The 20,762-nt window shown below is 46.4% G+C and overlaps 2 protein-coding genes across 6 annotated transcripts in view; both read left to right on the top strand.

The window, feature by feature from the left end:
- The first annotated feature begins 1,054 nt into the window (after positions 1-1,054).
- Positions 1,055-10,479, top strand: ACTL6B (actin like 6B). 3 transcript variants are annotated; one of them, XM_043964772.1, is made up of 14 exons: positions 1,057-1,235; positions 1,801-1,877; positions 2,191-2,356; positions 2,998-3,098; positions 3,612-3,709; positions 5,142-5,236; positions 5,351-5,457; positions 7,196-7,285; positions 7,596-7,657; positions 8,090-8,204; positions 8,472-8,552; positions 8,682-8,777; positions 9,052-9,138; positions 10,152-10,479. In XM_043964772.1, exons 1-14 carry the CDS (start codon positions 1,211-1,213, stop codon positions 10,230-10,232), a joined length of 1,281 nt encoding a protein of 426 aa, XP_043820707.1. In that variant the 5' UTR covers positions 1,057-1,210; the 3' UTR covers positions 10,233-10,479. The 3 variants fall into 3 exon arrangements, with proteins under 3 accessions (XP_043820709.1, XP_043820707.1, XP_043820708.1); XM_043964773.1 differs by lacking the exon at positions 1,801-1,877 and having other exon boundaries at positions 1,065-1,235; XM_043964774.1 differs by lacking the exons at positions 1,801-1,877; positions 2,191-2,356 and having other exon boundaries at positions 1,055-1,235.
- Positions 10,480-12,471: 1,992 nt separating this feature from the next.
- TFR2 (transferrin receptor 2) overlaps positions 12,472-20,762 on the top strand; it is a 28,205-nt gene continuing 19,914 nt past the window's right edge. The window contains exons 1-3 of one of the 3 annotated variants that reach the window (XM_044004880.1): positions 12,472-13,065; positions 14,191-14,440; positions 14,778-14,964. In XM_044004880.1, coding sequence (XP_043860815.1) covers positions 13,033-13,065; positions 14,191-14,440; positions 14,778-14,964 — 470 coding nt within the window. In that variant the 5' untranslated portion in view covers positions 12,472-13,032. The remainder of the gene's footprint in view (positions 13,066-14,190; positions 14,441-14,777; positions 14,965-20,762) is intronic. The other 2 variants (XM_044004879.1, XM_044004878.1) reach the window with 2 other exon arrangements.

Raw genomic sequence — 20,762 nt, 5'->3', positions numbered from 1 at the left:
TGAGCCTATGAGTACAAGAATATGTCTAATCCTTACTGGACATGACAAACCTTCAAATATTTAAAGACATATCTCCCCAAAATCTTTTTTTTCCCCCTACAGATTTTTTATTGAGGGGGCAGCTAGGAGGCGCAGTGGATAGAGCACCAGCCCTGGAGTCAGCAGTACCTGAGTTCAAATGTGGCCTCAGACATTTGACACTTACTAGCTGTGTGACCCTGGGCAAGTCACTTAACCCTCATTACCCCACAAAAAAAAAAAACAAAACAGATTTTTTTATTGAAACACCACCTCCAGTGCTCCAGCTTCCACACCAAATTCAGTGTGCTTTGAGGAGTAGAGAGTAGGGAGCCACTAGGATCGATCACTTGAACTATCCACTTGATTTTCACTTTATAAATCATTTCCTGAACAAGGACTTCTTGGCCTCTGAATTTGTGTGTGTGTGTGTGTGTGTGTGTGTGTGTGCTCACATACACAATATATACACATATGTATATATATGTATATGTATAAAATTTTAATATAATTGGTTTCCTTTGTAATTCTATGTGTTTTATGCGTTTAAAAACATCATTCTGAGATGAAGTTCACCACACTGCCCTAGGGTTTTATGACACAAAAAAATGTTTAGTCACCAAGTTAAAGGTTAGCTATAGGGAAGGAAAGGATTCTTCCATCCTTCAATTGTTTCTTTCCTTCTCTCCCTTCATTTCTCCCTTCTCCTTCACCCTTTGGCCTTCAGTTTTCTCTTGAGCTTGTGTTAGCACCACTTTGGTTAGTTAGACTTTAGACAATCCAATTTAAATCAGTAAGAGCCTTCCAGGAGATCTGGCTTAGGACAAAGACTACACACGCCACTCTCTCCTCCAGGGCCTGATGGAGGGGTTTTCCTATCTCCCTCTCCCTTTTTTATAGTTGTTCGCGTCTCCACCCTCCCCCTTCCGCTCCCCGCCAGAAATTCCTGGGGGGCATTTGGCCCTTTAAGACGGAGGCGCCGGCCTGGGTTATTGTCTGCGCTCCCCACCAATTGGAAGCGTGTGTGGGGGTGGGGGATCCGGTATTCTGATTGGCCGGTCCTTAAGCACCCTCTCCCCACCTCCCGGGTCCCTGGAGCTGTCCGGCTATCTGGTGCTGATCCTGCCGCTGCTGCTTGTGTCCACGGCCTGGAACCGCCGCAGGAACTGGAGCCAGAGTGGAAGCAGCCACCATGAGCGGAGGTGTCTATGGGGGAGGTGAGCAAGCCCCGAGACCCCGGCTTTCAAGCCAGGTCGTTTCACACCGCACCCCTAACCCTGGTATGCCCAGTCCCTGCAGCCCCAGCCCTCAATTCCTGGTAGCTCTAGCTGGTTCATACCTGCAGGGCAAGTGTCCCGTGGCCAGCATTGGTAGAGCATTCCTCACCTTCCTTAGGGCCCTCAGCGCTCCTGCTGCCCGCTGGTCTTTGACTACCTCTTGTACCCTTCTCCCAGGCAGTCCCTCACCCGAACCCAAAACCTCAGATCTTGTGGATGCTAGGAGCTCCCACCCCCTACACGTACAATCACCCCCCCTCCTTGTCCTGCATTCCACAACCCATGCCCAAAATGCCCATCTGAGTTGTGGTTTGTGGAGGAGATTCCTCCTTCCCCTCTGACCTCATGTCTCTTTGGCCTCCCTTAGGTGGAGTTTGGGGGAGGGAGGAGAGTCCCCTTTCCCTGATTCCATTTCTCCCTGGGCTTTCTGAGGTGGGGGTTGGGAGTGGGGAGAGCCCCTCTGCTCTGACCTGCAATCTCCTCCCCCCCCCCAACACACACACAGATGAAGTTGGAGCGCTGGTTTTTGACATAGGTTCCTTCTCAGTTCGAGCAGGGTATGCTGGGGAGGACTGCCCTAAGGTGAGCCTTCCAGCTCCCCACCCCCATCCCAACCAACCTAAAGTCCACATCAGTCCTACTTCTCTCCCTCTTGGTCCCCAGAACCCCACCCCCTTCCTTCATAGTAAACATCTTCTAAGAGTTACGGGAAAGCTCCTGATAGTTTGGGAAAGTCCTAATATGGGGTCAATAAAATGGTGATGTGAGCCCAGGGAAGGGGATGGATTTGGTAAGAACAAAGGCATGTGGCAATTGAGAAGGGGGTGTTCAGGGATATAGGGTAAGTGGAGAAAAGAAAAGGTGACTGTAACCTGCTCTCCCTTCCTCCCCCCAGGCTGACTTCCCCACTACAGTAGGGTTGCTGACCTTGGAGGAGGGGGGTGGGCTAGAGCTGGATGGAGAGAAGGAGAAGAAGGGGAAAACATTCCACATCGACACCAATGCCCTGCATGTGCCACGGGATGGGGCTGAGGTCATGTCACCCCTCAAGAATGGCATGAGTAAGGGAGACCCCAATCTCAAGTCCTGGGGACACTACTGCTGCAGCCCTTGACCCTGTCCCATTCACCATAACCACAGTATGCCCCTGACCAACCCCCACCCCAGACATATAGCCAGCTGTTCCAAAGCTGATCAGGACTTCCCCTCACCACGTCCCAGGGCTATCCAGTTTTCCTTATTTCCTCTCTGCCCCTCCTCCCCCAGCTTCAACCATACTTCCCAGGTCCCTAGAGTAGGGAAAGGGGTCTGGCTTTTCTACTCAGGCCTACCCCCACCCCATTTTTCTCTTCCTTCCTCTACCCACCTCTCCTACCTACATCTCTGTCTTTGTCTCTTCTCACACAAACACCCTGACCACACATTTGTCTGTTTCTATTTTCTTCATTTCATTTACTTTTTCCCCGTCTCTCACTCTTTTTCTCTGTATTTCTCTATGTATCTTTCTTTTTTCTCTATCCCTTTCCCCACTCTCTCTCTGAATCTCCCTCTGTCTCTCTCTTCTTGACTTTCCTTTCTCCTCAATATCATCCTGTTTCCCTCTTCTGTTGGTCTCCCTTCCCCATATATCTGGCTGTCTTTTCCTCTCTCACCATCCCTCCTCTCCCATGCCTCTGTCTCCTCCTCCCCTCCCGGTGCCCAGTTGAGGACTGGGAGTGTTTCCGGGCCATTCTGGATCACACTTACAGCAAACATGTCAAATCGGAGCCAAATCTGCACCCTGTACTCATGTCTGAGGCCCCGGTACGTACTCCCAGTTCTGGGTCTCCTTGCCTCTGGAGTCTGTCCTCCATCTTAACCAGCCTACCCCAGAATCCTTCATCTATCACCCTTGTTTCTACATTTGGCCCCAACCCGGGGATTCCAATTAGCCACCCCATATTTCTCCCCGTCAAAATCTTCATCAAAACTGAACTCCATCTCCCCTTTTCCTCCAATCATCATTTCTCCACCTACCCTCTCCACAAGTGTTCCTCATTTTCATATTCATATACCTCTCTCCCATATTTCTATGAATGGGGATAGGACTCATTCACTGGGGATAGGGAGGAGGTATTATGGTAAAGATCATTTTGCATTATGTTAGTTGGCCTGATCCCTGGCCTCGCTGCCTCCCACTCTAAGTGGGAGTGTTTATGAACATGTACATTGGGTATATATATATATGTGCATGTAATGCATAACTATGTGTGTGCGTGTTAGTGTATTTTTTTCCAACCTTATTCTTCTTTATCCTCTCTTCCCTCCCTCCCATAGTGGAACACTCGAGCCAAAAGGGAAAAACTCACAGAGCTAATGTTTGAACAGTACAACATTCCTGCCTTCTTCCTGTGCAAGACAGCAGTGCTCACCGCGTATCCCCTGGGCTGGCCAGAAAAAGGGGAGTCATGGGGGCACAGTGGGAGCACCATGTGAGGAAGGTAGTTGGTTGCTGAAGCAAGTTGAGTCTGGGCTTGATTCCCTGGACTGAATGCTCTCAAAGGTTAAGGAGCTAAACTCCAACCCACAATGGAGGACTGAGCATTGGCATTTTTTCCTAAGCCTACTCTCCTGACTTTCCTCAGAGGAACAGCCAGCTTAAAGGGCCCAAACAGCTGAGATGACCAAGGACAGCAGAATATCAGGACAAAGAGAAGGAGAAATTCCCTTCTCACAATAACTCACGCATGGGGGTTATTCCCCAACACAGAATAGGATGATACTCAAAGAAGGGGGAGGTGGAAATAGGAAGGGACAGCAAGGCAAAGAGTGACCTGGACAAAGTAATGGTAGACAAGTGTGGGAAGAGGTGTGTCTTGAAAAAAATCTATCAATGTATATATTAGCAAATAATACCCAGAGAAGTTCATGGATAGGCCTGATTAACACTAGCAATTAACCGCATATAGTCTAGGGAGGTATAGGAAGGTAAGTAGCTGAATTCAAATTCAGCCTTACTAGCTGTGTGACCCTGGGCAAGTCACTCAATCTCTGTTTGCCTGAATCTACTGGAGAAGGCAAACCATACCTTTATCTTTGCCAAGAAAACCTCATGGACAATATTGGCATGCCATAGTTCACAGGATCACAGAGTTGTTCATGAGTCAACAAAAGTCTAGGAACCAGTCTAAGTTCTGAGAGGCTTATCATCCAGTTGATTGTAGAATAATGAATTATTTGGCCACAACATCTATCAAAAGCCACCTCCTGGAGCAGCTAGGTGGCACAGTGGAAAGAGCACCGGCCCTGGATTCAGGAGGATCTGAGTTCAAATCCAGCCTCAGACACTTAACACTTACTAGCTGTGTGACCCTGGGCAAGTCACTTAACCCCAATTGCCTCACCAAAAAAAAAAAAAAAAGAAAAAAATCCACGTCCTAAGGAAGAAAGCAGTTGTTATCTGTGTGGGTGAAAATTACAGACCTTAAAAATATTGAAATAACTATACAGAGAAGTAGGAGACAAAATTCCTCCATTCAGGGAACTTAAAAGCTACTTGAGGAGACAATACACATGAAAAGCAAAATAGTAATGGGGGGTAATCAGAACTCAATGAATGGTACAATCAATAAATACTCTAAGGTCCTAGAGGAGGGAGACCTCAGTAGACTGGGGGGATTCAGGGAAGACTTTCTGGAGGAGGTGAAATTTGAACCTCAAAGGAAAGTCTGAGACCTGGAAAGGAGGGGTCAGGGGATAGGCCTAGGAGTGTTGTAAATTGACCAGTGGGGGGGGTCAGAGGGGTGGTTCTTCCCAGCACCATCTTCACTTTGTTATTGTCTCTTTGACTTATTCCAACTGGGCCAGCTTTGCAAATGGGCGCTCAACAGGCCTGGTGCTGGACAGTGGGGCCACCCACACCACAGCCATCCCTGTGCATGATGGCTATGTCCTGCAGCAAGGTAGGACCTCAGCGGGGAGGGATCAGGGGCTAAGTTGTGTGATGTTGGGGTTTTAGGGAATCCCATGGCCAGATCCCTGAGGTTTGAGACCCCAATCCCTACCTTGCTCATTAGGCATCGTGAAGTCACCCTTGGCTGGGGACTTCATCTCTATGCAGTGCCGAGAGCTGTTTCAGGAAATGGCCATCGACATCATTCCGCCGTACATGATTGCAGCAAAGGTAAGAACCCCTCAGGAGCAAAGGAACCATCCAGTCATCAGAGAACCAGAGAACCATCATGTCATCAAAATCATGGAATTATAGAATCTATCCATCAATCAAAACACATTTCTTAAGTACCTACTTACTTGACTATTGACAGAAAACAGCTCCTGACCTTAAGGAATTTATACTCTATAGGGGAAATTATAAAACCATGGAACATCAGAACCATAGAGACTGTCTTAATCCAACCCTTTCATTTTAAAGATGGGGGAAACTGAGGCCCTGAATGAAGTGTCTTTGCTCATTGTCATCCAAATAATGGCAGATATGAGACTAGAACTCAGTTCTGTCGATTCCCAGGATTTTTCCTCCCTTAACCCTTTAGTTCCTTTCCTATGTACCATTCCTTTCCTTCAGAGTCTTGGTTTCCAGCTGACTTTCTTTTTTCTTTTCTTTTCTTTTTTTTTTTTGAAGGGCAATGAGGGTTAAGTGACTTGCCCAGGGTCACACAGCTAGTAAGTGTCAAGTGTCTGAAGCCGGATTTGAACTCAGGTCCTCCTGAATCCAGGGCCGGTGTTTTATCCACTGTGCCACCTAGCTGCCCCCTCCAGCTGACTTTCAATTAACTAATCCTTAATAGGGATTAGGTGCAGCTAAGTGACCCAGTGGATAAAATGCCAGGTCTGGAGTCAGGAAAATTCATCTGGTCTCAGACACTAGCTGTATGACCCTGGATAAGTCACTTCACCCTATTTGCCTCAGTTTCCTCATATGTAAAATGAGCTGGAGAATGAAATGGGAAAACACTCTAGTATCTTTGCCAAGAAAACCCCATATGGGGGCACAAAGAGTCAGACAAGACTGAACAACAACAAAATCAAGGCGTTAGCAGTTTATCCCAGAGACATCTAATTCTAATAGACTCTAATAATGGAATTTTAGACACAAGCACAGAATCACACCTTAGAAATCACATGATCACACCTCTCCTCACCCTATATATGGGATCCAGAATGACCCCCAGAAAAGGGAAGCCACTTTTGCAGAGCTGCTCAGAGAGCTGGTAGACAAGTCTGGACAAGAACCTAAGTCTGACTTCGAGTCCATTATTAAGGAGACACAATTAGTCCCATTCTTTTTCCCTCCCTGTGAATTTCTCCAGTTTTTGTTTCCTGTTTGCTACCCTCTTGCCTACTAGATGATAGGAGTGCTTTCACACTTTTTTGACTCTATCTGGAGGGAGGATGAGATGCAATCCATCTTTTTTGTCCACTCACAGAAAGCTGGAATTGTTAGGAGTTTTTAAGGTTTTCAGGGGGGAATTTTGAGGGGAGGTGGAAGGCAAGGGCTGACTTTCTGAGTCCCTTTTCCCTGCTCCTCCCTTAAAACTCCTGAGGCAATTGTGGACTCTTCAGTTTGACATTGGCAATGGAAAAAGTACAAGAGTAGGACTACACACACACATACACCCACACACCACCACTGCCACCACCACTACCACCACCATCACCATTTACTGGTTATTTGACCATGGGCACTTCATTTGTTTACTCTGAGCTCCAGTTTCCTCTTCTGTAGACTGGTGATAACAAAATCTCTAGTGCCCACCTCACTTCACTTGGCAAAATTTATAGACTGGATGATGATATAGACTCAGAACCAGCTCATCCTAATGAGGGTAAAAAAAGCCAAGATACTATTGTAAGTAGGGTGAAGTGAGATGACCAGTCTGTCCCTTTCCACCCCACCACAGGAGCCAGTCCGGGAAGGAGCTCCCCCAAACTGGAAGAAGAAGGAGAAGCTACCCCAGGTGTCCAAGTCCTGGCACAATTACATGTGCAATGTGAGGCACCTGAGACTCTTGATTTCCCTGCCCACCCCCTACAACTTCCAAAGTCCTCTCATTCCTTTCCATTGGGCTCTTCCCTGCCTTGTCCCCACCCTGACCCAAACTTCCACTTGTAGCCCTGTCTCTGCTATTGCCCCCAGAGCTCCCTTCCACATTCTTTTCCAGGTTTCCCTTTCCTTCCTGGTCCCTCCTTCCCCTGCTGCCCAAGTCCCTATAGTACTTCCCAACCCTGGGGAAGGGAAAGGGAAAGTTGGGGTGAGCCCTCAGGGATTCCTATCTTCCTCAACCCCTCCCTGGAGGATAGGAGGTGATCCAGGATTTCCAAGCTTCTGTGCTGCAGGTTTCTGATTCTCCCTATGATGAACAGTAAGTGAAACTCTCCAGGGGTAAGGGCTGGGACTGTTGGCTGGGGCCCATGGAGTCTAGTAGGGGAGAACACCTATTTCTCAGGAGGAAAACAACAGTCTGGTGTGGGAAAACCAGTGATGTGTGTGTTTACATGTGCACTCCAGGCTCTGTGTACCCCTACCTCCCCCTACACACACACACACACACACACACACACACACACACAAACGATTGAGACAAGGCCAGGGCTAGGGCTGAGGGGAGGGTGAAGGAAGGGTTTGAAACTAGGATCAAGAGGAAGGCAGGAACTTACAGTTTTAGGGCCACCCCCATATACTCATCTTTCACTAACAGCCCCAGATTTCCTTTTACTTCCACTAGTTTTCCCCAGGAATACCTCTTTCTGGCCAGCTACTGTACTAACCTTACTTTTCCCTATGCCCTGGGCAGGGTGGCTGCACAGATGCCCACAGTGCACTATGAGATGCCTAATGGGTACAACACAGATTATGGGGCTGAGAGGCTCCGCATCCCTGAGGGGCTGTTTGATCCCTCCAATGTCAAGGTGGGGCCAGAGTCCTGGGGTGGGGGTGGGGGTGTATTGGGAGACTACTTGTCTGGATCCCTGAAATGAGCAGGTCCTGGGATGGACATTCCCTGAGGGGAATGGGCCTTGGACTAGTACACTGGGGCCAGAGGGGAGTTGGCCTGGGGGGCTGGACCCTGGGATCTTGAGGGGAATGGGAGTCGGGCAGTGGGGTCCTCAGGGTGATGGAGATGCTTCATGAGGTAGACATACAGCTATAACAACAGGTGTCTTGTCTTCCCCCAGGGTCTGTCAGGTAATACCATGCTGGGCGTTGGTCACGTAGTGACTACTAGCATTGGGATGTGTGACATAGACATTCGACCGGTGAGTGAAGGTGCCCCTGGGCCTGTGGGAGTGGGAGTGGGAGGTGGGAAGAAGAGAAAGAGAGGAGAATTGGGCTGAGGCAGGAGCCTCCTCTTCAATATCAGATCATCCTCATCTCATACCACACAGGGTCTCTACGGCAGTGTCATTGTCACTGGAGGGAATACACTGTTGCAAGGTTTTACTGACCGACTCAACAGAGAACTCTCCCAGAAAACACCCCCGGTAGGGACCCCTTTGGGCCCCAGGGATCCTGGCTCTCCATTTTCAGGACCCAAGCCTCCTTACCTGCATCCCCTTTCTCTTCCTCTAGGCCAAACTTCCTTCGTAGGTATGAGGCATTCTCCCTCTTTGGAGGTAGGATGATCTATATGGAGATCCCTACTTCTTTCTTTCTTCCCATGTAGCTGCTCCAGGCCCTTTCCCACACCAGGCCCTGAGGCCCCTCCCCAGGACCTGGAGGTCCTACCTTCCCCAACCCAGACCTCTCTTCCTACAGAGCATGCGACTGAAACTCATCGCGAGCAATAGCACCATGGAACGGAAGTTCAGCCCCTGGATCGGGGGCTCCATTTTGGCCTCCCTGGTAAGGGGAGAATGGAAGACGAATGGGATAGAGTGGAGGAGTGGGACAGGGTAGGGTTCAGAATGGAGAAAATGGCTAGGAGAACAAGGTAGCAAGGAAGGATTTGGGGAAAGGGTCAAGGTATGAGGGAACACAACACCATAGTACCTCAAACATTGCCTTGCACAGAATGAACACCTGAATCCCATCCAACAAATGTCTACTTTTTTAAGAATACTATAGGAGGCAGAGTTTAGAAAGAAACAAAAATGTTTTGACTTGGACTTTAGGAAATTATTAGTAACCCTAGAGAAAGCTTGTTGCAGTAGAAGGATGTTGCTAGAAGCTGTCATGCCAAGGGTGGAGGAACTCAAGATGGTGGTGCCATGAAGGGGTCATGAAGACTGCTATTTCCTAGAAGTTTGCCAGTGAAGGGAAGATTGAAGTGGGGTAGTAGCTATAGAGGCTACCATTATTTATATATATATATACACACATACATACATATATATACACATACATATATATATGGGGGTGTATGTATATGTATATTTGTATATACATATATGTATGTATATAATATATAATTAAGGAAAGATGATAGATTGATAGGTAGGTAGGTAGATGGATATGTTTTGGGTATTTTAGGCTAGAGAGATCTAAACATTTTTGAGGGTCAAGAAATAGGAGGCAGTGAAGAGGGACAGACTAAAGATGCAGAAAAAGGAAAGGGGCATTAAGGGAGCAAGGACTGAGTGAGAATCCAGAGCACAGATGGGTAGACTGGACTGGGGAAGGAGGAGGTATAGTTCTTTCTTTGAATGTTATGGGGGAGGGAGGACAGGGGCCTAGTCACTGGGAGTGAGGGAGGAGGCCAAGACAGAAGAAGGAAAAACTAAACTAAAGGTGATGGAGCAGGAGGTGTCCTGGGATGGATTTCTGAGAGGGTGGAAAAGACAGGGGTTAGAGAATAGGACTCAGTGGGAAGAAATCTCCCTTTCCCTACAAGTTCTGAAGCATTCCCCCTTCCCCAGGGCACCTTCCAGCAGATGTGGATCTCCAAACAGGAGTATGAGGAGGGAGGGAAGCAGTGTGTGGAGCGCAAGTGCCCCTGAGATGCCAAGCCCAAAGTGGGGAGAGGGAAAAGAAGGGGTCTGAGGAGAAAAAATCCCAGCCTACTTTTCCCAATTCCCCTTCCCCCAGATGCTTCCGGGAGAGGAAACCCCCCCCACTCTCTTTCTCTTTCTCACACAGGCCTACTACCCCCACCTTCCACCCATTACACACAAATATTTCCCACTAGACCCATTCTACTGTTTCTGTTGTGATGTTTCAGTTTGACAAATAATAAAAAAGTTTTTAAAGAAAAAAGAAAAAAGAATGATCTAGCTCCAGAGTAGGGGACTCCTGGGGAGGGAAGGGAGGGAGAGCCAGAGAGTGGAATTTCTGGGAGGATAAGGCTGGAGGGATTGGGGTGGGGAGGTGCAGGGTTACAGGATCTTTTCCACCTCTAGCTAAAATCTCATAATCCCGGCGTTGCATCAAAGCTCACACAGGAGACAACGGATTTCATGGAGGCAGCTGGCAAGAGTAAGGCAGGAGTTGGGGCAGCTAGGTGGCACAGTGGATAGAGCACTAGCCCTGGAGTCAGGAGGACCTGAGTTCAAGTCTGGCCTCAGACACTTGACAATTTACTAGCTGTGTGACCCTGGGCAAGTCACTTAACCTCATGCCTCACCAAAACCAAAACCAAAACCAAAAAAAGAAAAAAGAGTAAGGCAGGAGCTACCTAAACTAGGGCTTGAGAGAGAGAGAGAGAGAGAGAGAGAGAGAGAGAGAGAGAGAGACTACTCCATGATAAACTCATACCCCCCCCCCAACAACATAAAAATTTAGGAAACAACCTCTCCCACACACTCCTCAAGCTGCCCAAGTGAGACTTCACATCAGTCCCTCAGTCTGCCCTGGCTACTCCTTTCAACTTGATTTCTGTACAGTTAAGTGGTACAGTGGATGGAGCCCTGGGCCACGGGTCAAAAAGACCTGAGTTCATATATAGCTTCAGACATTTAGCAGCTGTTTGACCCTGAACAAATCTGTTTGTCTCAGTTTCCTCATCTATAAAATGGGAATAAAGTACCTACCTCCCAGGGCAAGTGCTTTGCACAGTGCCTGGTACTCAGCAGGCACTATATAAATGTTTTGGTTGTTATTCAATCATGTCTGACTCTGTCAAACCCATTTGAGGTTTTCTTTGCAAAGATACTGGAGTGTGGGGCAGCTAGGTGGTGCAGTGGATAGAGCACTGGCCCTGAAATCAGGAGGACCTGAGTTCAAATCTGGCCTCAGACACTTAACACTTACTAGCTGTGTGACCCTAGGCAAGTCACTTAACCCCAATTGCCTCACCAAAAAAATAAAAGACACTGGAGTGTTTTTGCCATTTCCTTCTCCAGCTCATTTTTATAGATGAGGATACTAAGGCAAGCAGCATTAAGTGACTTGCCCAGGGTCATACAACTAATAAGTGTCTGAGGCCAGATCTAACTTGGGAAGATGAGTCTTCTATACTCCAGGCCAAGCACTCTGTTTACTATTTTTATTTCACATTTTCTTTGGTTATTGCACTTGTTCTGCAATTTCTAATCTTAGAAAGTTGTATGGGGCACAGAAAAGGTGAAATTATTTGTCTGGGGTCACATAACCAGTCTAGCAGTCATTTTTTTTAAAGGAATGGTGGGTAAGGAGGGACCAGTGAAAAGAGATAGAACCTGAATGTCTGGACTCAGGCTCATAGTAGGGAACAGACCATCTAATGGAAATAGGAGATGGATGGAGGGAAATGATACTAAAGATGGGAGGGAGAAGAGACAGGAGGGCTTGGACAGAACAATTGGGTAGAAACAAGAAGGAATCTAAGCCTCATAACAGCCCTGGGTGGCCTCAGAATCACTGATAGCTCTGGCCTAGCCAGACACTATCACTCAGGTGAGTGAATGAGTTGGGTAAATGAGTTTCCATTTCCACTCCCAAAAGAGGTGGAAGTGAGGAGAATACTTTCCAGGGGCCCATCTTGAAAGGGGCAAAAAGGTGCCAGGATGAAATGATCATAGGAACAGACATGCATGTCACCTTTATCTCCTTGTCCAAGGATTTGGTTGTCAGAGCACACTCTTGAAACACAGACACTTAGATACCACCTAGCCTGGCATGAGACAGAGCCTCAGTCACTAACCAAACAACCTCTCTGGGGAGAGAGAGATGGGACAGGGATGGGGGACAGGAATGGGACAGGTTAATGGATAACAGGATACAGTATCTCACCCAAGAGAAACTGGAGGCCAGAGTACAGACTGCCTGGATTGGAGTAACTGGGCCCCAGGTCAGACTCTCTCTTGAATTCCAAAAGAGGCATTGGGGGCCTTTGAGAAAGGAACAGCTAGAGCAGGTGGGGAAATGAGAACATAAGTGTGCTGGAGGTACAAGGAAAGGTGTTGGGTTTATCTGGATGGATGAGAGGAGGAAGGCCAATGGAGAAGGGAAAATAGGGGTCAACCTCCTTCCTAAATCTACCTCCTCCCAACCCCCCTCACTCCTACCCACAACTTCAACCACACTCCCAGCAGAGACCCAAAGGCCAAAGTCTGTTCTATCGTAGAAAATTGATTTTACTGCAGAGAAGGGGTGGAGTAGGGGTGGGAGGAGAGAGGGGTGGAGTTCCCTGATATTTATGACTTATTTACCACCCACCCCCAAAGGAAGGTGGGTGCTAAAGAGACTAGGCATCGTGAAAACAACCAGAAAGTTGGGGTGAAAGCCCAGCAAATTGCTTTTCTACAGAGAAGACCTAGCTGCTAGGGCTAAGGGGGCCTGAGGGCCTGTCCTCAGGCACAGCACTGAGGAGACACCAAACAAATGGAAAAAGTTCGGGGTTTCTTCCTGAAAGCGGTAAGACTTTGAAAACTGGAGGGAAATGCTATTCCCCAACCCCAACACACCCCATCCCCCACCCTTAAACAATCTGCTTCCCCATGCCCAGTTGCAGAACACTTTACCCCCTGACCATCCTCTTCTTCCCCTGTTGCTTCCTCTTCTAGGTGTCTGTCTTCTAGTTCCATAGAGCTCCTGATAGCCATTAACTAGAGTGTCTTAAGAAAGCTAGGTTTCAGTGAGTTCCAGAAAGTGGATGGAATAGGGGAGGGAAAGGCATGGAGGGGAATTTGTTCATAATAAAGAGGATTCTAGAGGCCAGGCAGTGAAAGATAAGGATCAGGAAGGACTAGATAGGCTGGATAGTAATGAGACAGTGGGGAGTTGGGGGGGGATGGGGAGGGGGAAGGGATTTTGAAGGTGGGAAGGTGTGTGTCCCTAGAAGAGACAGATCTTGAGCTCAGGTATCATAGGGGAGGAAGAGAAGGAACCTGTTTCCTCCTCTATCCTCCAACCCCCACAGGGATGTAAGCTAGTACAGTAGCATCAGGAGAGGAGGTCATCTATTCCTTCTACCTCTCTTCTGACCTTTACCACTAGTGATCACATCCCTTGCCCTAACCCAGGGCTGCTATCCCCCAAACCAGTGTCAGGGCACGAGTCAGAAGATGAACAAAAGACTGAAGGACAGGACAACCTCCACATTACTGCAGGAAGTAATTGGTACCCCCAGATGGCTCAGCTACCTCACCCTAGTTATGACTCTGTGCCTTCCCCTAATCTTCTTTGCTCCCTCATCTCCCTGTCCTACCCTTTCTCTCTATCCTTCCCTATCTCTGTCCTTCCTCAACTCTCTCTTACCCCAATCCCAGCATCATACTAATAATCCCTGTTATCCTCTATCCTCCAGTTCCCCTCTGCCCCAGCCTATTCTCCCCATTTCTTCCCCATTGTCTTCTCCCATCTCCCTCTCCTACACCATCTACCTATCTCTCCATCACTCTGTTCTCTCCCATCCCAATGTCCTTCCCCCATCTCCCTCTCCTCATCAAACATCCTCCCCTCCATCAATTCCCCAAAGGCTTTTCCATGGGTTTCTGTCCATCTACCCCTCTACTGACCTCAGGGTCTCTCTGCTCCCAGCATCAAGAGCTGTCCTCCCACCATTCCTATACCATCTACAAACAAGTAGGAGAGAACCAGGGAAAACCATTGGAGGAATATGAGAAGCAAGAGGAACAAGGAGAAGAAGATCCAGCTGCTCTCATCATGGACATGGAGCTAAGGACCATAAACCAACAGGGGCAAAAGCAGGGGGGACCTGGGAGGCAGAATCTGACCCCCAAATTAATTATCCACCTTATACTCATCAATCTCTTAGTCTTCACTCTGGGTAAGACAAATTCTCTGCCCCCCAGCCATGGGACTGGGATGAGCTTGGAAAGTGAGGGGAGGGCCTAGAGGTGAAATGAAAGACTCAGTGAGGAGGATGCTAAGTTTGATATATGGGAAAGGTTGGAGGTCTAGATTTCTAGGTTCTGAAGTGGAAGAAACAGAATGATGAAGGGGTGAACAAAGAAGTGGTGAGTGGTCTTGGAGAAGAGCTGATTTCTTGACTGCCTCAGTCTCAGGGGGCTAGAATGGAGGGAAGAAAACAGTCCTAGAGGGAGCCCATGTAGATGGGAGATGCTATTAGAGGTAAATCAATCACTTGGCTTTCCTTATCCCAGCCTTCCTCCTGGGCTACATTGCCTTTCGGGGTTCATGCCAGTCTTGTAAGGATTATGTGTCAGAAGTGAGTGATGATTTAGGCTATGAGCTGAATCCAGAAGCCACTGGCTCTACCCTGTACTGGGCTGACCTTCGGGAGATGTTCCACAAATACTTGGATGAGGAGCAACTGAAAAGTTCCATCAGGTAAGACCCAGGATTGGACCTTGAGCACTTCAAATAGAATCTTGCACTCCTTCTCCTAATGGGAAACTCAAGATATCTTTTCCTCCAATCCCATGGTTCCTGACTCATTCAACTTCAATTCTTGGTATCTAGGCAGCCCACTTTCCTTGCCTCAGTTAATGTTCATTGAGAAACATCTCCGTACAGTGCACTATGCTACAAAGATGCAAACAGTATATATCTTTTTTTTTGCAGGGCAATGAGGGTTAAATGACTTGCTCAGGGTCACACAACTAGTTAAGTGTCAAGTGTCTGAGGCTGGATTTTAACTCAGGTCCTCCTGAATTCAAGTCCAGTGCTTTATCCACTGTGCCACCTAGCTGCCCCCATACAAACAGTATGTATCTTGCCTCAAGGCTCCGATATCCAGAAGGTATACTGCTTCTTTCCCTAGATGACTGCTATCTCCATGAAATAAAATAGCTCCCCATTGTCCACTGCATAAACCCTGACCTTCTTAGTAAAAAAGGCTGGACTGCACCCCTTCCGTCTTGTCTACATCTGTTTGAGGTCCCTTTCCTTCCTCTCCCCCGCCCCCCTCCCCCGGGGTAACATACATGCGCTATTTTTGCCCCCAAATGAAGAAAATCCAAATTACAACTCTGCTGTGGAGGGGGAGGAGGAGGAGAAGAAGAGGAGGAGGAGGAGGAAAACAATAACTAGAATTTATACAGAACTTAAGTTTTATAAAGCACTTTATAAATATTTCATTTTAATCTCAATTTAATCCTGGGAGGCACTTTACCTGCCTTCATAAAGCTTACAGTCAATTAATGAGAGATAAGGCACATAAACACAGGAAATGGGTAAAAAACAATATAACATAGTAAATGATAGGACCTAATTACAGAAAGGAAGTGTCCTAAGGGATAAGAGGCCAGAATGGTCTGAGAACTTAAGTGGTTGCTGAAGGCTTCATGAAGTTTGGACTCAGGGCAGGGATTTGGATAGAGAGAGAGGAAGCCAAACAGCAGGAGTGATGATAGGGTGATCAAAAGAACATAAGAGGACTCAGTAAGATGTGTTCAAACCACTGTGTGGGACAATTTGGTTGGAATGTAAGATTTACATAGGTGGACAGTTGAAGACAAGACTGGAAAGGAAGGTTGGGGCCCCATCATAGAAGTCCTTGAATACAGGTGTGAGCTGGGCCCCACTCAGACTGGTCCCCTGGAAGTTTAGGCTAGATTAGGATATGAAATGAAACACTCACAGGTCATTCAACAATTACAAAAGTAGGTTGACTTAGCCATCGCATAGAAAGACTGTTTAACATGAACACAGCATTTAGCTTGGGTAGATGTGGCCCTCTCACCTTCATAGTGAAATGGATCTGATCAGAAGAGGAAGGTGAGGTGACTTACAAGGCTTTAGGAAACTTCAAAGAGGGTCAGCCCCTTTTATGCCCTTAGGTTTCCCGGAAACCATATCAACACAGCCTGAGGAGACCAGGAAGCTGTGTCAACAGCAAGGGCTTGGGCTTTAGCCCCCAGGCCACTCTAGTCTTGGGGACAGCTTCCTTGCCTTTTAGGGAAAGTATTGATACAACCTACTTGGCAGGAATAGGGGAATCCTGGTAGATATTGATCCTTTCACACAAAGCTAAGAAGTTTGGACATCGCATGGCTCTTAGGCAAGAAAGTGTAACATGCTTCATTGCCATCTGGCCTTTGATTAAAGATCTCCAGTAAGGGGAAGCTCCATACCTCCTGAGGCAACCTATTCCACATCTACACAGCTTTAATCATAAGATTTTCCTGATATGAAGCCTTTAACTAACTTCTTTGCAACTTCCACCTGTACATTTCTGGTCTAGCCCTCTGGGGCCATACAGGACACATCTCATCTCTTATCCACATGAAAGCCTTTCAGATACCTCAAGCTAGCTATCCTGTCTCTCCAAAATCTTTCATTTAAACATTCCCAGTTCCTTTGGCTGACCCCAGACAATATGGACTCAATATATTTGCTGATTTCTGAATTCTCTCCACCTGGTCAGTGTCTTCCCCCAACAAGTACAGTATAAAGAGCCTTGATTCTGGGGTCAGGCTTTCACTTGAAAATGTTCCCTCTGGTATCTATTAGTTTTGTCATATGTAAAATGAGGTTGCATAAATGGCCTCTGAGGTCCTTTCCAGCCAATGATATAAGATCACACTAACTTTTTGACTTCTATATCACACTACTGACTCCATAGAGTGGTGGTAGGGAGGGCATGATGGTAAATGCTTAACATCTAGCTATCTGGTGGTAGTGGTGGTGGGGTTTGTATGTGTGTGCATATCCATGTGCACATGTGTGTGCATGTGTGTGACATATGAAGGACATACTTTAAGCTTGAACTACATCATTAACATTTTCTCCATCATTTTCTTAAGTCTAAACAATCAACAGAACAATAGATCAGTGTTTGCTGCTTTCTGAAGTGTAGACGCACACTGAAAATTTAACAGTGGCAAACCAGTCAGAGCTCTCCAGCACACCTCTGTTTGTAGGCTGCTATCCGCCCCCACCCCACACCCCTGTCTTTTTTCAGACAAACTACATCTTGTGTTTGTGAAGCAATTTCTGAGCCCAGGGCTAAGGCTTTACTTTAAGCCCTACTAAATTTCATCTTATTAGATTCAGCCCAATGCTCCAGGCCAGGGTTTCTTAAACTTTTTCTACTTGTGACCCCTTTTCACTGGAGAAATTTTTACATGACCCCAGGTTTATAGGTGTATAAAATGGGCATACAAATCAGACATTTACTGCCCAATTTTTCGCAACCCCTCTATTCAGTTAGGCAACCCCATATGGAGTTGTGACCCACAGTTTAAGAAGCTCTTTCTAAACTGTAGATCTTTTTGAATGCTGATTTTGGTCAGCCAGCACATCAGCTATCCCTCCCAATTTGCTATCATCTGCAGATGTGACAAGTGTGCCATCTATGACTTCGTCCAAGTTACAGTAAAATTGTTCAACACCATAGGGCCAAAAACATGATGGGTGAGTGTGGGGGAGGAGAAGGAGAAGATAGGGCCAGAACTGTAATTTCACTGGTATATGGAACTCCCAGTGACAAAAATTCCTCTACTAATGCAGATCTGTACCTGCTCTTCAACTTATGGAATCATTTAAGGCCCCAAGAGGTTAAGTGACTTATCTAGGATCTCACAGCCATTATATGTCCAAGGTGGGACTTGAATCTAAGTCTTTCTGACTTGGAAGCTAGCTAGCCATATTCCCAAAGTACTATGCTGCTTTATCTGTGATACCTGTCATCAAATATTTGAAGGATTCTCTTTAAAAAGGGATTGGATTTGTCTTGCTTGACACCAGGAGGAAGAATTAGAACCTGTGGGGTAGCACATTTTGGCCCAATGTGAGGAAATACTTCCCAACAATTAGAGCAGTTCAAAAGTAGGATAAATTGCTCTGGGAGGTGATGAGTTCTTCATCCCAAGAAGTAAATAGTGGCTGGCTGACTACTTGTTGGGAAAGCTGTAGATATATGCATCAGGTGGGGATGATATTTTATAACTTCTAAGGTCTCTCAATTCTATGATGTAACATGATGTGATGTAGTACAATATGATATATGATCAAGGCCTCTCTTAGTACAGTCCCAGTGTGAGTATTATAATATAACTGCTCCGGGGTTTGAAAAGTGGCATACTCTCTCTTAGCCTTCAATTATCAGGAGATTTCCTTCCTGTTGATCTATTTTCATTCTGTAAAGATGGTCCAGCCAGGGACAGGACATGTTGTCTAGCACATGTGTATGTGTGTATCTGTGTACTTGTGAAAAGAATAGTTTCTGGAAGAGGCCCTGGTCAATCTGTGTTCAACTACCAGAAGGTGGAGAAGCCAGGGATTGGCCATAGCATGGTCAGATTACCATCATGCATGGCAGTGTTGAAATTGGGACCAACTGGTTGAGTATATGTCTGAAATTTCCTCCTTTCTCCCACCCATGATGTAGAGACTGAATACCTAGAGAAAGGAGAAGCTGACACAGAAAGACTAGAGTGAAAAGAGCTCAGAGAGTAAAATACCAGCTAAAAGACCAACTTATTACATGGCCCAGGTGCAAGGCAATGAGGACCTGAGCTAAGGTAATTGTAGTAGTAGTGGGAAGGAGAAGAAAAATACTAAAGATATTTGAAAAAGTAGGATAATAAGAGTTGGTGACAACTTGGATTGTATCAAATGTACCTCCTAAAATTGTAGTCTTGGAGGCTGGAAAAGGGGTAGGTCATACTGACAGAAATGAGGTATTTGGGAAAAAGGTAAAGAGTTCCAAGAGTTTGGGATAATAGCACCCTTATGACTACAGATATAAAGATCTAAAGGTGATAATGATGTTCATCCCACATATACCTTGAGAATGCACCTTTTTTGATGAGTTTAATCCTCTCACTCAAGGTAGGCAAAGGAAAGCAGAGATTTAGTTTCATCTGAAGAGTTGAATCATCCCAACTGTAGTAAACACACACACACACACACACACACACACACTTCACCTCACCTTAGCCCAACTTTCTTTAGGCTTGGTCTTGGGTTTTAAATATAAAATAATCTTTTTGCATATATTTCACCAATCTATCACAAATTACCTTGAGCAAATCTCCAAAATTTAACTCATGTCTAATTTCCTCAATAAGATTTTTATTTCTATCCCAGTTTCAAGTGACTCAAAAGAAAAACACTCTATAATTTAAGCATATTTGATGCAAGGAGCTGAGAGATAATAGTACATATTAAGATTCCCAAAATGTGCTTTATACTTGGCTTTTAAAAAAAGGGATCAGCCATCTGTTGTAAGTCTAGCAGCTGCCCAAGATCAATGCCTGAGTTCACACATGGACTTGTCCCAAGAGAACTGGGGTCTGAGCACCTCCCCAAAAAGCCATTCATCCCAGAAGCCCTTAGTAAAGGAGAACTGTCAGAGCAGCTAGGTGGTGCAGTAGATAAAGCACCGGCCCTGGAGTCAGGAGGACCTGAATTCAAATCCGACATCAGACACTTGACACTTACTAGCTGTGTGACCCTGGGCAAGTCACTTAACCCTCATTGCCCTGCAAAACAAAACAAAACAAAACAAAACAAAAACAAACAAGAACTGTCAGTCATTACTGTCCTCCCCACCCCACTTCCCAGGCTGCAATATTATAGTCATAGCTCAGGGAAGAGGGGTAGCCTCATTTCACATTCTGAGTGGTCCCACACTTTCACTTTTGTGGGTTGGTGGGTGCATAGCCCTGGCTTATCAACAGGTGACTCTTAAATCTCCCAGGATTCAACAACTCCCACTGCAGGCAAACCAGCCCTGCTTCTCTGGCTGCAAGCATACTCACCTTGCTCATTTCTCCAAGGTTCCAGGCAGTTGAGGTTTTGTATCCTACCTTTCAAGGTAAACCTCTCATGCCCAGTGGCACTTGGGCTTGACTGTCTCCCTCATGGATCTCTCTGTTTCTTTGTCTCTGGCAGCAATAGCAGCTCCAGCTGCATGGTTCATTTTGCTTCTTAAAGGGCCCTATTAATTTCTACCCTTTTATGAGAGGAAGGGGTTATAAACCCAGCTATAAGTATTATATATAGATATATAGATTTACAGTAATCCAGATGCAAGGTTGAACATCCCTTACTCTACCCATGCAGGACAGTTTTTACTCAGCTTTCTATGGTTTCACTTGGATGCAAAGGCCTAGATGACCTTCTGTTTTCCTACCAAGGACTACATTATGAAGGAAGAATTACTAGGATTTGATAACTGA

This window comes from Dromiciops gliroides, chromosome 4 (assembly GCF_019393635.1).
Source record: "Dromiciops gliroides isolate mDroGli1 chromosome 4, mDroGli1.pri, whole genome shotgun sequence".
NCBI classification, from domain to species: Eukaryota; Metazoa; Chordata; class Mammalia; order Microbiotheria; family Microbiotheriidae; genus Dromiciops; species Dromiciops gliroides.
Note: the sequence above shows the minus strand (reverse complement) of the source record. Positions and strands in the feature narration are given on the sequence as shown.

Coding starts and splice junctions, on each gene's coding strand:
- ACTL6B (XM_043964772.1), top strand. CDS start 1,211: ATGAGCGGAGGTGTCTATGGGGGAG. Junction 1,878..2,190: donor CTGGGGAGGACTGCCCTAAG/GTGAGCCTTCCA, acceptor TCCTCCCCCCAG/GCTGACTTCCCCACTACAGT. Junction 5,237..5,350: donor TGGCTATGTCCTGCAGCAAG/GTAGGACCTCAG, acceptor CTTGCTCATTAG/GCATCGTGAAGTCACCCTTG.